This window comes from Saprolegnia diclina (assembly GCF_000281045.1).
Source record: "Saprolegnia diclina VS20 unplaced genomic scaffold supercont1.13, whole genome shotgun sequence".
NCBI lineage: Eukaryota > Oomycota > Saprolegniomycetes > Saprolegniales > Saprolegniaceae > Saprolegnia > Saprolegnia diclina.
The window spans coordinates 448,416-461,071 of record NW_008246080.1 but is presented as its reverse complement, the minus strand read 5'-3'; the positions used below and the strand labels follow the sequence as shown (position 1 = coordinate 461,071).

The following is a 12,656-nucleotide window of genomic DNA, read 5'->3' as shown; positions in this document are numbered from 1 at the left end:
CCAAAATCGAAACAGCCAAAAGCCAAGGGACACAACAACTTTCGATGACCAAGGAACGCATCACGCCGGCAGGGTCGTCGGGTACACCGCACCGCCTCAGTGGCGCCCAGCGACTCGAAGTGCTACTCGGGTTTGGCTACCTCTACCTCTCGCTCGCCACTGGCGTCTTTTACCTCTACATGCTCGCGCCCAGCATGCAAAACGATCTCTGGTGGGCCCACTACAACACCACCGGCCACCAGTCGTTCCTTGCCGACATTGCCAACATCGCACTCACCACGACCGCCCAAGGCGCTCTCGACGTCTTTGGCCCGGCCGCCATAACCCGCAAGCAGTACGACGCGTCCGTCGCCTACACGAGCGTGTACCCGACGTACGTCAACCAGGTCATCCTCACCGAGTGCGTCTCGGTGCCGTACGCAGTCGGCAACCTCCGGAACCTCTCGGCGGCGTGGAGCACGCGCATGATGACGCAGTACTGCTGGGTCGACTTTGAGAAGCGGTGGGAGGTCGCGCACACGCCCGAGCGCCAGCGTCGGTGCGAGACGCAGTATGCGTCCAACGGCGCCGTGTACCTCGAGAGTGTCTTGCGCAACCTGGTGTGGGACGACTTTATGGCCATGTGGGGCGGCGCCGGCAACAAGTTTACCATCACCATCCAAAACGGTTTGGTGGCGTTGCCCGGCGGCCAAGCGTGGCTCGACGCGACCGCCAGCGCGCGAGCGACCACGTCGATCGATGACGAGATTGCGCGCTGGTCGACCTTCCATCTCTCGTACTTTCAGCTGCAGTGGGGCAACAAGCGCGGCCCAGGCGTCACCGAGACCATGCTGCTCCAGAACGCGCTCGGCATGCAGCAGCAGTTTCAGCTCAAGAACACGCCGCTTCTCAACGGACCATGGACGTCCATGATCATGTACTGGCGCTTCCTCAACGACATTTTTGTATTTCAGAAACCCCCTCGGAGTTTGGTGCGGCAAGCCCCCGCCTTTTTCGGAGCCAACTCGAGTCTCTATGGCGCCGCGATCGACCTCGAGGTATACCAGGGTCTGTGTCCGACACCTGGACGCTGCGTCAACCAAATTAGTGTCTTTCGCTCGACTGTTGGTCCGTTCATTAGCGTCGACATCTTTTACGTGGCGCCACCTCCGACCATTGCGATCGCCATAGCAGCGTTCCAGTGCGACCTCGCGCTCGCTTCGTCCACAGTACAGACGGCGTACGCCAATCTCTCCATCACGTCGACGCGCCCGGTACCGCCGGCGTGGACACCTGGCTACGCGTTCTACGGCGGCAACCCCATGTGCACCAACAACGCCGTCCGGTCGTTTGTGCAGCAGTCGTTCGACTACAGCGACGCCTGCGGGACGCCCAAGCCGCTGCTAATCACGCACACCCCGGATGCACTGCTTTTCTGTCTTGTCGCGTCACAAGATCGCACGTCGACAGCGACGTGCGCCTCGCAGAACGTGACGCAAGCCGCTTGTGTCGCGTCGATCGAAGCGGCGCGCGCCGTCGTGACGCAGCTGCCATCCCTTTCAGCAACCACCACGACCGCGATGGCTGCAATTGCACCCAGCGTGTCGCCGCTTGGTGTGAGTCTCATGCAGTACGCCAAGGAAGTGACCAGCGGCAACTGGGTGTTGTTGCAGCATGAACTGCTCTCGGACCCGACCTGGAGCGTATTTGGCTACCTCTTCCTTCTCGACTGGGCGAATGGCAAGCGCGAAGTGTTATCATTTCAAGGCGACGTCGCCTCGCTCGTCCTCATCTCCAACGAGTACGCGCCGACGACGTTGGCGACGCCGTCGAACGAGCTCAAGCAAGCGACCAAGGTCTTCTACTACCTCTGCGTCTACACGAGCGTGCTCCTACTGCTCGTCGCGTCGCTCTGCACGTTTTACGGTGCGCTCAGCGGCTTTCACCTCGTGGGTCGCAACCTCTTTCGCTTCAACCGCGTCGTCGGCTCGGTTTGGATCGGCCGCCCGCTGCTCCTTGTGCGCGGTGGCACTGCCATGCTGCTGCTCAGCACCGCCCAAGTGTCGTTGATGGCAACGAGCCAAGGCACGCGGTTTGCGTCGACGCCCCGGACGCTGGTCGAGACGATCGTCGTCGCAGGCGAGGCGACGTGGATCACATATGTCCTCAACGACATTCTGCTCTTGGTGGTTCCCCGGCTCTCGGCCTACTATGCGCCAATCAGTAGCTGCGCGCTCTGGCTTTTGTACATTGTACTGGACGCAACGTCACCAGTCGAGCTCTCGGCGACACTGCACCGAGTGTGCAGCAGCACCGACGTCGACTACTTTCTCTCGTGTACGAGCGGCGTCGTCGAGGTGGGCAGCACCGACCGCATCACGCTCTTGTTATGGCTGCAACTGCTTGTGGTCGGGCTTGCACTCGGGATGACAGCACTCGCCTTGCACGTACGCCGCATCAGTCACGAGGACAGGTCGGATACGACGCCGTTCCTCATCTCGTCGGCAACCAACGCTTTTTTTACGACGATGGGCGACACAAACGTCTGGGCGATCGACCGCGTCTCGTGCATCATGGCGGGTCTCGTGCCCTTCACGCTCCACCGAAAACACTTTACGTTCGACCTCAAGTCGTGGCTCGTCGTCAAGGACACCGTGTCCGTGTACCAGTCGGGCAAGACGACGACTGTCAACGAGACGACGCCACTGAAGAGCACGACACCGTCCGGATCGTTGTTGCTGCTCTCGGCCAACTCGCCCCTCGAGCGTCACAGCTGGGATCGACCCTTGGCGCTCGCGGGTCTCGTCTACATGACGGCTACGATCGTCGGGTCGCTCTCGTACCTCAGTGTCTCCCAAGTCAACTTGGCCAACGACCTGTGGTGGGCCAATTTCAACAGCACGGGCGCCCACGCTTTCCTCGCAAATTGGTACAACGAACAGCTCTATCTCAACGCGAGCTACGCATCGTTGGCGCTCGACACGCGTAACATCTCGGCCACGCTACTGTATGGCGCGCCAGATGTGTTTGTGACAACCGCCGCCAACTTTGGCTCGCATCTCCAGCACACGCAGCTCAACACGCTACCTGCTATCATTGCTGGTCTGCGATCGATGGACGCCTGCACCCACGCACCGTGGATCTTTACGCAGTACTGCTTCCTCGACTTTCAGCAGATGTGGCCCATGGCCAACTCGGCGCGGCGCCAGCAACGCTGTGCCCGCATGACGACCAACGGCGCCGTCTACCTTGAGAGCCTGCTTCGCAATGTCCACTGGGACGACTGGCAGCCGTGCTGGGGCTTCGCCTTCCAGATTGCTTTTGCCAACGACCTTCAGACGTCTTTGGACGGTCAGCGCTGGCTACACCAGATGCAAGCAGAGAATCCCTTGTCGATTGTGGATGAAGCGACCTACTGGCGCACGTTTGGCGTCGTAACGTACGATGTGCAGTGGCAAAATTTCAAGCAAGTGGGTCTCCTCAGCTCCTACAATGTCTTGTCGGCGTACAGCACGACAGCGGCGCTGACGCTGCAAGCGCTCAACGGCTCGTACCAGTTCAGCGCGCAGACGACGTTCAAGGCGTACTGGGCCCTCGCCAACGACCTGGCAGCTGTGAGCACCAACAGCAGTGGCATCGGCGGTCTCTCGCTATTGCGCGCCAGTGCCCGCTTTGCGTTTGCCAACACGTCGCTCGCGGCGGTGCTCGTGACCAACATGACCATTTCGACTCCGTTTGGCGCTGGATTTAGCTTTGTCCGAAGCGTCCTTGGACCCTTTGGCTCGATGGACATGCGCTATGTTCGTGCACCGGCGTCGGCCCAGCGGCTTCTTTTGCACGTCTTTAGCGCTCTTCGAAGCAGCGCGCTGAGCTCCAACCAGAGTCAGTCGGCATACATGAGTATCTATGTGCCTGGCTCAATGTACCCCGTCCCGCAGCCGTGGCTGAGTGCCAAGCTGCTGTCGTACGGCGGGTCGCCGCTCTGTCCCGAGCTAGGAAGCTCAAGCGGACTTGCGCTGACGACGGGCCTAGTCAACCTGCTTTCCTACAGTGCGCGGTGCTCGAGTTCAACAGGAGCACAAGCAAAGCTGACGCCATCACGAGAGCAGGTGGTGTTTGCACTACTCCTCTCGGGTATCACTCCTGCCAGTCCCATCACTGCTATCTGCGCTGCCGATACCAGCGGGTACAAGGCGTGTCCCGACTACCTTCGTGGCGCCAGGTCGTACCTCGACACCTACCTGCCTTCCATCGACTGGGCACCCGAGGTGGCTGCCGCGATCGCTGCGACAACGGCGCTTGATATCTCGCTCTTGCAGCTGACGCGCACCAACAAGACGTCGCCACTCACGTGGTCGCAGCTCCCACTCTTCAACCCGAGTGACGCCAACTTTGCATTCTTTGCGTGGTGCTACGTGGCCGAGTGGCTCCAAGGCTTTCGCGAAGTCGTGGCGTTCGACGGTGACGTCGGCAGCATCACGCTTCTGACGGACCAATTGCTGCCGCTCCAGCAAGGCGTCGCGCCGTGGGAGATCCCAACCACGATGGCCACGTACGCTCGGACTGGCGCCATGTACGTGACGCTCGTCGTTCTCTCGGTTGCGATCTTGGCCTGCGTCTACATTCTTGCGTCGAGAGGGCATGTCGAGGGCATGAACATGCTTGAGCTCAGTCGTGTCGGCGGCATCGTCTGGGTCGGTCGCCCGCTGCTCTTTCTGCGGTCGCTCACGGCCATGGCCGTGCTCTGCACCGGGTCCCTGGACCTCCAAGTGGCGGGCAGTATGAGCTACCTTCACTCGACCGATGTACCCTGGTACAAGACGTGTCTGGCGGCCAGCGAAGTGTCGTGGCTCGTCGCCATCGTCAACGACGTCTTGATGATTTGGACCAAAGAACACACAGCGCTGTACGTGACACCCAACGGGCTTCTCGTGACCGGCACGACCGCACTCCTAAGTATGGTGTCGCCCGTGACGCACACCGCGTCGCTCGGCCGTGCGTGTGACATCGCGCAAGTCGACTTTCAAATCGTGTGCACGGGCGGCGACGTCGTCATTGGCGTCAGAAGCCGCGTCGCCCTACTCGTGTTGTTGGTCGGCGTCTTGAACGTCGCAACGTTTGGCTTTATGCGCTGGCTCGTGCGCAAGCCGCCAAAGAACCACGCCGAGTCGCTCCTGCTCTACGCCGGCGCCAAGTACCTTTTTCTGAGCGCCAAGTGGATTTACAAGGATGTCTACTGCCTCGACCGCGCGTCCGCCGCCCTCAATGGACTCGTCTCGGTGCGCTACAACGGGAGCTATTACGGCCTCGACATCAAGACGTGGCGAACGTTTACGCTCACGCAACCGAGCGTGCCAGCGATACCGTCGGCACACGCTTTGTTTACGCCGGCGATGTATGCACTGCCGTTGGACAACTTGTCTGCGATTGATCAAGCGATCAAAAAGAGCCAACTCGTGCACGTCAAGTCCAAAGCGACCTCGGGCACCAGCCGAGACGCCACGTAGGTGGCCTGCCTCAAGCCTCCTGAAGGGTGCTTGGATAGAGTGGGTACCTGTCGTGTACGATGCTACTCTAGTGTAAATGGAGCTGCCACGATAAATATGCTTGTGTGAGCGTTTCGGTGGCAGTGACTATGGGCACTTCAAGCTGTTGAAGCCAGCCGTGCGAACCGGCTCAATGAACCGGTTCTGCAACACATGTTGTCAGCTTGGCGATCTCGAAACGATCGCATGGTGCTGGATCGACAAGAGATCTGCCGACTGCGCCAGAACTTGCGCCAAGACGCAACCAAGTCGGTCCCGTCCCCGTCTCGGAGCACACCAAAACGTATGGTCGTCGTCTCCTCCATGGCAGTGTCAAGTGAGGCGGATGTAGCACCTGCCAACCAGCCTGCAAACCTCTTCAAGCGCGTCGTGAACCGGCAAGTGAGCGGCGTCCAGGGTCCGCTGCCCGAGCATCCCGATGCCGACGACGCGCTGGCACAGCAGCTCCATCAAGTACGCACATACATGGCGCTTTCGACTTGAACGTTCCATAGCTCAAGGCGTTCTACGAAGACAAGGTGTCCACACTCGCCGCGCAAGTAGCCGACGTGACAACGCAGCTAAGCAATGCCGCGACCGAAACTGCGTGCTTGGAAAACCAAGTTAACGAGATGCAGGTGCTTGGTACCAACGACAGCGGCATGGAACTCAGTGCTGTCATCAGACCCTCATCGAGACGCAGTACGAGAAGCTTCGACGCGCGACCGACGAGCGAGCGAGCTTGATGGCGTGGTGCCGGTACAACCATAATAGCTTGCTAATGGTCAAAATCTGCGCCTAGCGAGCGTGAACACCACTGGAAACGCGTGGAAGACGGCTCGGCGGCGTTGACGCGGCAGCTGGACGACCTCGTCGCCCGGATCAAGAGCCTTGATGCTGCCCGTACAGCGTTCGAGATCGAGCACGACCAGCAGCTCCGGGCGTGGACGGCACACAAAGAGGACGTACGTTCTGTCACTTCCGAAGGATTCTGATGAGGATGGCGGTAGTGGGACCAGCGGATGCAACAGATGCAATTTCAAAATGTACAATGTGTCATTGTGACGCAAACGCACGGCTCACGCGTAGGACATGAATCGCAAAACGATTCACGACCTGAGCACGCGACTGGAAGCGGTTGATGCCGCCAAGGTGCTCGCCGAGGCGACGGTCGAGACGTTGCAGCAGACGTGCGTTCGATCCCACTCTCTGCCCTTCAATGAACCGGTTGTAGGAACCGCCAACTCCACGCGCAGCTGGACGAAGGCGCGCAAGCCAACATTGTACTCCAAGGGCAGCTCCAGGTACCTAATGTGTGAGAATTCACTTCATGGGCTTGCAGATGGAGATCAAGATGCGCACGTCGGTGGTCGCTGATAATCGAATCTTGGTCCTCGACCTCCAAAACGACCGCGAGGCGGCTCTCGCTACGCAAGTAATATCCTACGACCGTTTCTAGTCTACGAAGCGAAGACAATGTGTGCAGGCCCGCGACCACGAGAGCCTCAATGCCCTCGAACAGCGCCTGCGCGACACCGACATGGCGTGTTGGACGCTCAAGCAGCAGCTGCAGCGCACCACGAACGACACGCACGTACTCTCGACACGCTGCGCCAAAGCCGAGGCCACTGTGGAGCAGTTGACGCTCAACGCCGAGGTTGGCGCTTCGGTGCAAGTATTTACATACTGTACATCGTTCTGTCGTTAGGGTCTCAAGGACACCATTCGCACCCTCACAAGCGAAGTGCAGCGGTTAGTGGGGATGCTGCGAGACCAAGAAGGCGTGTTGGAAGCCAAGGAGCGCAGCCTGACCAAGCTGCGGCGGTACGTGTTGCATGTCCTTTCTATATGGCCGTTTGTATGGGTGCGATCGCTGTAGGGAGCTCGCCGAGACGCACGACCGGCTCGCCGACGAAGAAGAGCGCAAGCTCGAAGCGCAGAAGGACGCAAGCTCTCTCTCCCAACGGTATAAGCGTCGACTTACTACGCGAGCAAGAGCGGTGTGTAGGATGGCGGCGCTGCGGCGTGAAAACATGCAGTTGATTCACCGCTTAGAGTCGCCGATACCGGCGTCGTGGCCGGCGAGTTCGTAATAGTAGCAGTTGAGTCCTGTAAAGCGCAGTGTCCATTGCGGCTGCCACCCGTGCACGCGAAACTACGCGACTTGTGATGTGTTGCACCACATCGAGGACAACGTACGCCCACCGAGAGAACCTTGGTCCCGCGATCGCACTGCGCGAGGAGCGCCTTGACGTTCATATTGAGCGTCTCGGTGAACGCGTAGACAATGACGAGCGTCGTGCGCGCCGGGAGACGAAAAGACGGCGCGAGCATGTCTTCAACCCGAATGTCGATCGCGCCGGAAACCGTGGCTGCCTGCGCCTTTGCACGCTGCGCCACCTGCGGATCCCACTCGACGCCCATTGCGCTGCAGCCAAAGCGCTTGACGCCCTCGAGGATCCAACGGCCGTCGCCACATCCGAGCTCGACCACGTGGTCATGGCCCGACATCATCGGCGCCAAGCGGTCCCAGACGCCGTGCACCATGGCCATCGGCGATGGACTGTACGGCGCGATGCTCACTGCGGCCGCGTCGGGCCGCGCTTGGAACTTGGCCTTGGCGGCCGCGACGACGAGCTGTCGGATAGCCGTCTTGCGCTGGGGATCCATCGCTATTGCTCGACGACGGAAAATAGTGTGCGGCGGTCGCAAATGGCGACCCACAGCGACCAATTGACTGCTGACGAGCAAGGAGCGGACGCCGCAGCGGAACGCCGTCGTGATGGTAACGACCAAGCAACCATAGTCATCGCTCGCTATTGCAGCATCTCGCAGAGGTGTCTAGTACACCGTCCTCGTCATGTGAGTCTAGAGCAAGGGCTACCAAGCCGGCAACGCACAGGACATGTTCTTGCCCGAGTGCACACATTGCATGAAGAGCCATGTCGACGGCCCACCTACATGTATCCTGCTAGCCTACGGATGCTATCGCAGTCGTTGCCAGCATTCAGGCGACGCTTCGATCAACCACGTATTGGCTCGTAGAGTGCAAGAAGAGCAACGCTGGCGACGGAAGCTCGAGCTGCCAGCACCGTCCAGCCCATCCACCTCACCGCAGCAAGACCATCATACTTGACGCTCTTCAGTTCCCACACTGCGTAATCCTCGTCCTATACGAGGCTAAGGGCCAGCTAGCCTGCTGGAATGGGCCATGGCCGTCCCTTGACGTTGATCGTACCTGGTAACGCACGCAAGCATCGCCAACTGGTGCACAAGAAGGCGCGTGGCCTACAGCTTAGCTAGTTGGCATAGCTATTGATGGGCTCGCGACTGCATCGGTATCAGGATGGAGCGTCCTGCCATCCTCGTCCTCGTGCGATCGGTGAGGTCAGCAAGCAACTGCGGACCGCCGGCGTGTCGGAAATAGTGTTGGTATGCGGCGGTATCCGGACAAATGTGCTTGTAATTGGCGAGTGTTCTTGTAGCGAGGGTGCCATTCATTGGTGGAGGAAAAGGAGTGGAGGCGACAGCCAATGGTTTGCGCCTGCCCGCTATGGCGACGAGGTTTTTAGTTGTGATTCTCTCAAGAAACAAAGATGAGCTCTGGTATGTTGCATGATGATGACGACGATGACGACCATGGCGACGAGGACGTCGCAAGCAAGCAGCGGCGCTGGATGCGCCGTGCCGACTTGCCTAGGACGGCCTCGGGCCCTCATGGCGCATCACAGCAGGGACCGGCGAATATTGACGCGACTGTGTAGGTCGCGCTGGTGTGTCGGGTCAAAAGTTCCGTATGACCCTCGGTCTGCCCGTTGGCGCCGTCATGAACTGCGCCGATAACTCGGGTGGTAAGGCCCTCTTGATCATCGCCGTGTGCGGTATCAAGGGTCGCCTGAACCGTCTCCCCGCTGCCGGTGTCGGTGACATGTGCTTGTGCTCGGTCAAGAAGGGTAAGCCGGAGCTCCGTAAGAAGGTCATGCCCGCTGTCGTCATCCGCCAGCGCAAGTCGTGGCGCCGCCGCGACGGCATCTTCCTCTACTTCGAGGATAACGCTGCCTGCATCGTCAACCCCAAGGGTGAAATGAAGGGCTCGGCCATCACCGGCCCCGTCGGCAAGGAATGCGCCGACCTCTGGCCGCGTATCGCCGCCAACGCCGGTTCGATTGTCTAAGTTTGCTCCGATCGAATATATCGAGTCCTAAGGTATTACGCAAGCTGTTTCTTTTGAATCCACACCCCGAATCCTTTCTCTTGTTGTCTTCGTTCTGCGTTCATCGCCGCCTCGATGGCCTCCGCGACCAGCATCCCTGCGGCTCGTGTCACAAGTGCAGAGGAAGGTCTCTGGCCGCCGATCCTGCGGGCCACATACCTGTGCTTGCGACAGCATCCTGAGCATTCCGAGACTGCAAGGATGCCCTTGCCGTCAAAGTCTTACATACGCGTGTGCCAGCGCACTATAAGCTCTTATTCGACAAGCTCCAATACGAAGTCGCCAGGATCCAAGTACAAAATGTACCAGACGCTCGGCGGTCATCAAGGAGCCTCCAACACCCACTTCATTGAATGCATCGACGCTGCAGCACGATGAAAGGTAAATGCAGCGACGATAAGGTCCGAGACTGTACACCGTGGAACGCATCTCTTATTTTTTGCCGCCCTTCTTGCCCTTCTTGCCCTTCTTGGCGGCCTTGAGCGCCTCTTCTTCGGCAATGCGTCGACGTTCGTCTTCTCTCTACGCACCCATGCTTCATCACATGCGTTTCTCGATCGAGTTTACCTTTTGCTCTTCTTTGATGTCCTTTTTGAGTTTGACGAGACACTCCTTGGCCTTCTCCACGAGGTGCGACGCGACGGGTGTCGCCTCCTCGACCTTGGCAGCGACTTCCTACGCCATGGACAAGGCTCTTTCAACGTCTCGCTGTCGACAGAGCAATACCACGGCGACCGTGAGCGTGTGGTTCCGGAGCGTGAGGGCCTCCAAGAGACTGGCTGCGATCTTGCCGTCGTGAAAGACGTACTGCGATTGGTTGGTGAGCCCGTCCATGCGCTCTTCAAACGGAAACAAGGCCGCTTCGAGCGTCATCTACAACCAACGACGTTGGCCTCGTCCGGGAAAGAGACAGCTGCCGACCTCGGCGCTCAGCCGGTCGCGCAAGCCCCACGCGTTTCGCATGAGGGTGTCGCTCACGCCATAGTCTTCGACCATGGTCAAGCAGTGGTTCAGGCGCACAAAGTCGTTGCTGAACTGCGCCGACCCGACCTGGATGCGTGCGCAAAGCATGTACGCGCCGTACAAGCTCGCTTCCGACTCGGCCAACACGATGACACGCTGTGCAGCTTGCACCAGCGCGCCTTCGACGCCCTCGACCTGCGCTTGGCGCCACACTCGGCGGAGCGCCGCGACCAGCGACCGCGTGCTGATCGGTCTATCCATCAACGTGTCGTACTGAGCCTTCCAAATAGTTGAACAGCTTGTACCGGGTCGCCAAGGCGGCTTTGATCTCTTGGATGAGCTGAATGTGCGCAATGTGCTGTTCGTACGTGGCGCGGGCCTCTTGGAGCAGCCACGCATTTGCCTTCTTTTCCGACGCGGCGACGATCGCAGTCTGGAGCGCTTCGACATCGGCGTTGTTGCTTTCGAGACTCAAGAGCAGCGCAAGCAGCTGCTTGACGAGCGAGCCTTTTGAAATTGGTGTCGGCGGCGGCTGCTCGACGCCCCCCAGCGCCTCCGTCTCGGTCGGTGTCCCTGGTTTCTACGACGACGTCCATGAAAGATCCCAAGCGATCGCGCGTACGGGGGCAGGCGTAAAGGTGGCCAACGATGCCTCGAGCGCAGCAAGCGGTGCCATTGCTTCGGCGACTGCCAAGCGCTTCGTCGTTAGCACCTGCTCGAGGTCGGCCTCAACCTGCGCCAGCGCCTGGACGCACGCATGGCAGTAGCGCACGCTGTGAACGCTCTTGTCGACCGTCCCCCACGGAATCTCGAGGCTATAGTCCAGCGTGTAGTCGTCGACGCCATCGGCGAGACAGAATGTACCTCGACGAGCACGAGCCGACATTGCAGACAAGGTTGTGGCACTGCTGACACAGCGTCGCGCGGCGGCTGCGCGAAAACACGTCGTGGCACTCGTCGCACATGGTTTGCGTTTGCATCTTTTTGAGGAGCTTGCGGACCGCGCCGTCCGTCGTGAGGTCCATGGGCGTGTTGCCATATACGTTCTTGGCCGCGAGGTCGGGGGCATGCGACAAGATGATCTATCGCGAAAGCATTTAGTTAGTCATCAAAAGCGTCGAGTGAATGGTCCACTTCGATGATGGTGAACGTGCCATTCGAGCAAGCAAGATGCAACGCGCGGTTGCCGCACGAGTCAGCATCTTCTATCGAGAAGCCCCACGTCACGAGCGTATACACGACCATCGGATGGCCCTTGTAGATGGCCCAGTGCAGTGGCGTGTTGACCTGCGCCGGCTTGCATTTTTCACCCGTTATACTTGGCGTCGGCTTGTAATTGTCGGCAGCCCCCAGCTCGAGAAAGTACTGCACCACCTAGAGACCACGCGTTGAGATACACCGGGGTACGATGCGGTGTGGACCTCGAGGCGTCCGTTGAAGCACGCAAACGCCAGCGGCGTCCAGCCCGACGTCGTCACGAACCCGACGGGTGCATTCTCGAGCACGAGCTTGCGCACGGTGTCGATGGCACCTTCTTTGGACGCTGCGCAGAGCTGGGCGCCTTTGGCAGCGTCTTCTTCGGACGCTTGCAGCTGATGCAGCAGTTCCAAGCGCGGTGCAAACTCGGGTGTCACCTCGAGGTTGAGCTCGTCACTGTGGTTGTTGTCGGTCGCATCGATCGGGGTGTCGACGACCACGTCGCCGTCCTTTTCCATGGCCACGCACAAGCGACTTGATCGAGTTTGTTGCTGGCGGATCTTAGACAGCCACGTCGGTTTCGCGCCGTGCCTATATTGTGCAGTGCGCTGTCTCGACCAATATGCAATATCGCAGGCACCACAAGCCAATAAATCGTGCTCTTGACTGCAGTGGCTCGGGCAACATCACCACTGCGCACAATTTAGCTGCAAGTATAGTGCTTACCAAATGATGGACCCGATAGATTGATTGTTTGCGAGGTCGACTGGCGCATCTCC

At 59.5% G+C, this 12,656-nt stretch overlaps 5 protein-coding genes across 5 annotated transcripts; 3 read left to right on the top strand and 2 right to left on the bottom strand.

The window, feature by feature from the left end:
- Positions 1-44: 44 nt before the first annotated feature.
- On the top strand, positions 45-5,600 carry SDRG_05116 (hypothetical protein; the record flags this gene model as incomplete). Its single annotated transcript, XM_008610811.1, has 1 exon — positions 45-5,600. The coding sequence occupies one exon, from the start codon at positions 45-47 to the stop codon at positions 5,484-5,486; it is 5,442 nt and encodes a 1,813-aa protein (XP_008609033.1). The 3' UTR covers positions 5,487-5,600.
- A 78-nt stretch (positions 5,601-5,678) lies between these two features.
- SDRG_05115 (hypothetical protein) lies at positions 5,679-7,597 on the top strand (the record flags this gene model as incomplete). Its single annotated transcript, XM_008610810.1, has 13 exons — positions 5,679-5,808; positions 5,857-5,978; positions 6,020-6,142; positions 6,190-6,263; positions 6,307-6,469; positions 6,515-6,550; positions 6,594-6,694; positions 6,739-6,808; positions 6,847-6,939; positions 6,991-7,161; positions 7,213-7,328; positions 7,384-7,470; positions 7,513-7,597. 13 exons carry the CDS (start codon positions 5,679-5,681, stop codon positions 7,595-7,597), a joined length of 1,371 nt encoding a protein of 456 aa, XP_008609032.1.
- On the bottom strand, positions 7,549-8,174 carry SDRG_05114 (hypothetical protein; the record flags this gene model as incomplete). The annotated part of the gene is made up of 2 exons (XM_008610809.1): positions 7,549-7,659; positions 7,704-8,174. The coding sequence occupies 2 exons, from the start codon at positions 8,172-8,174 to the stop codon at positions 7,549-7,551; spliced, it is 582 nt and encodes a 193-aa protein (XP_008609031.1).
- Positions 8,175-9,012: 838 nt separating this feature from the next.
- Positions 9,013-9,759, top strand: SDRG_05113 (60S ribosomal protein L23). The gene is made up of 2 exons (XM_008610808.1): positions 9,013-9,110; positions 9,269-9,759. The coding sequence occupies exons 1-2, from the start codon at positions 9,101-9,103 to the stop codon at positions 9,676-9,678; spliced, it is 420 nt and encodes a 139-aa protein (XP_008609030.1). The 5' UTR covers positions 9,013-9,100; the 3' UTR covers positions 9,679-9,759.
- Positions 9,760-9,945: 186 nt separating this feature from the next.
- SDRG_05112 (hypothetical protein) lies at positions 9,946-12,432 on the bottom strand. The gene is made up of 9 exons (XM_008610807.1): positions 12,102-12,432; positions 11,815-12,054; positions 11,545-11,762; positions 11,303-11,495; positions 10,986-11,260; positions 10,639-10,933; positions 10,444-10,590; positions 10,285-10,392; positions 9,946-10,239 (listed from the first exon to the last, which is right to left on the bottom strand). Exons 1-9 carry the CDS (start codon positions 12,393-12,395, stop codon positions 10,150-10,152), a joined length of 1,860 nt encoding a protein of 619 aa, XP_008609029.1. The 5' UTR covers positions 12,396-12,432; the 3' UTR covers positions 9,946-10,149.
- Between the last annotated feature and the right edge of the window lie 224 nt (positions 12,433-12,656).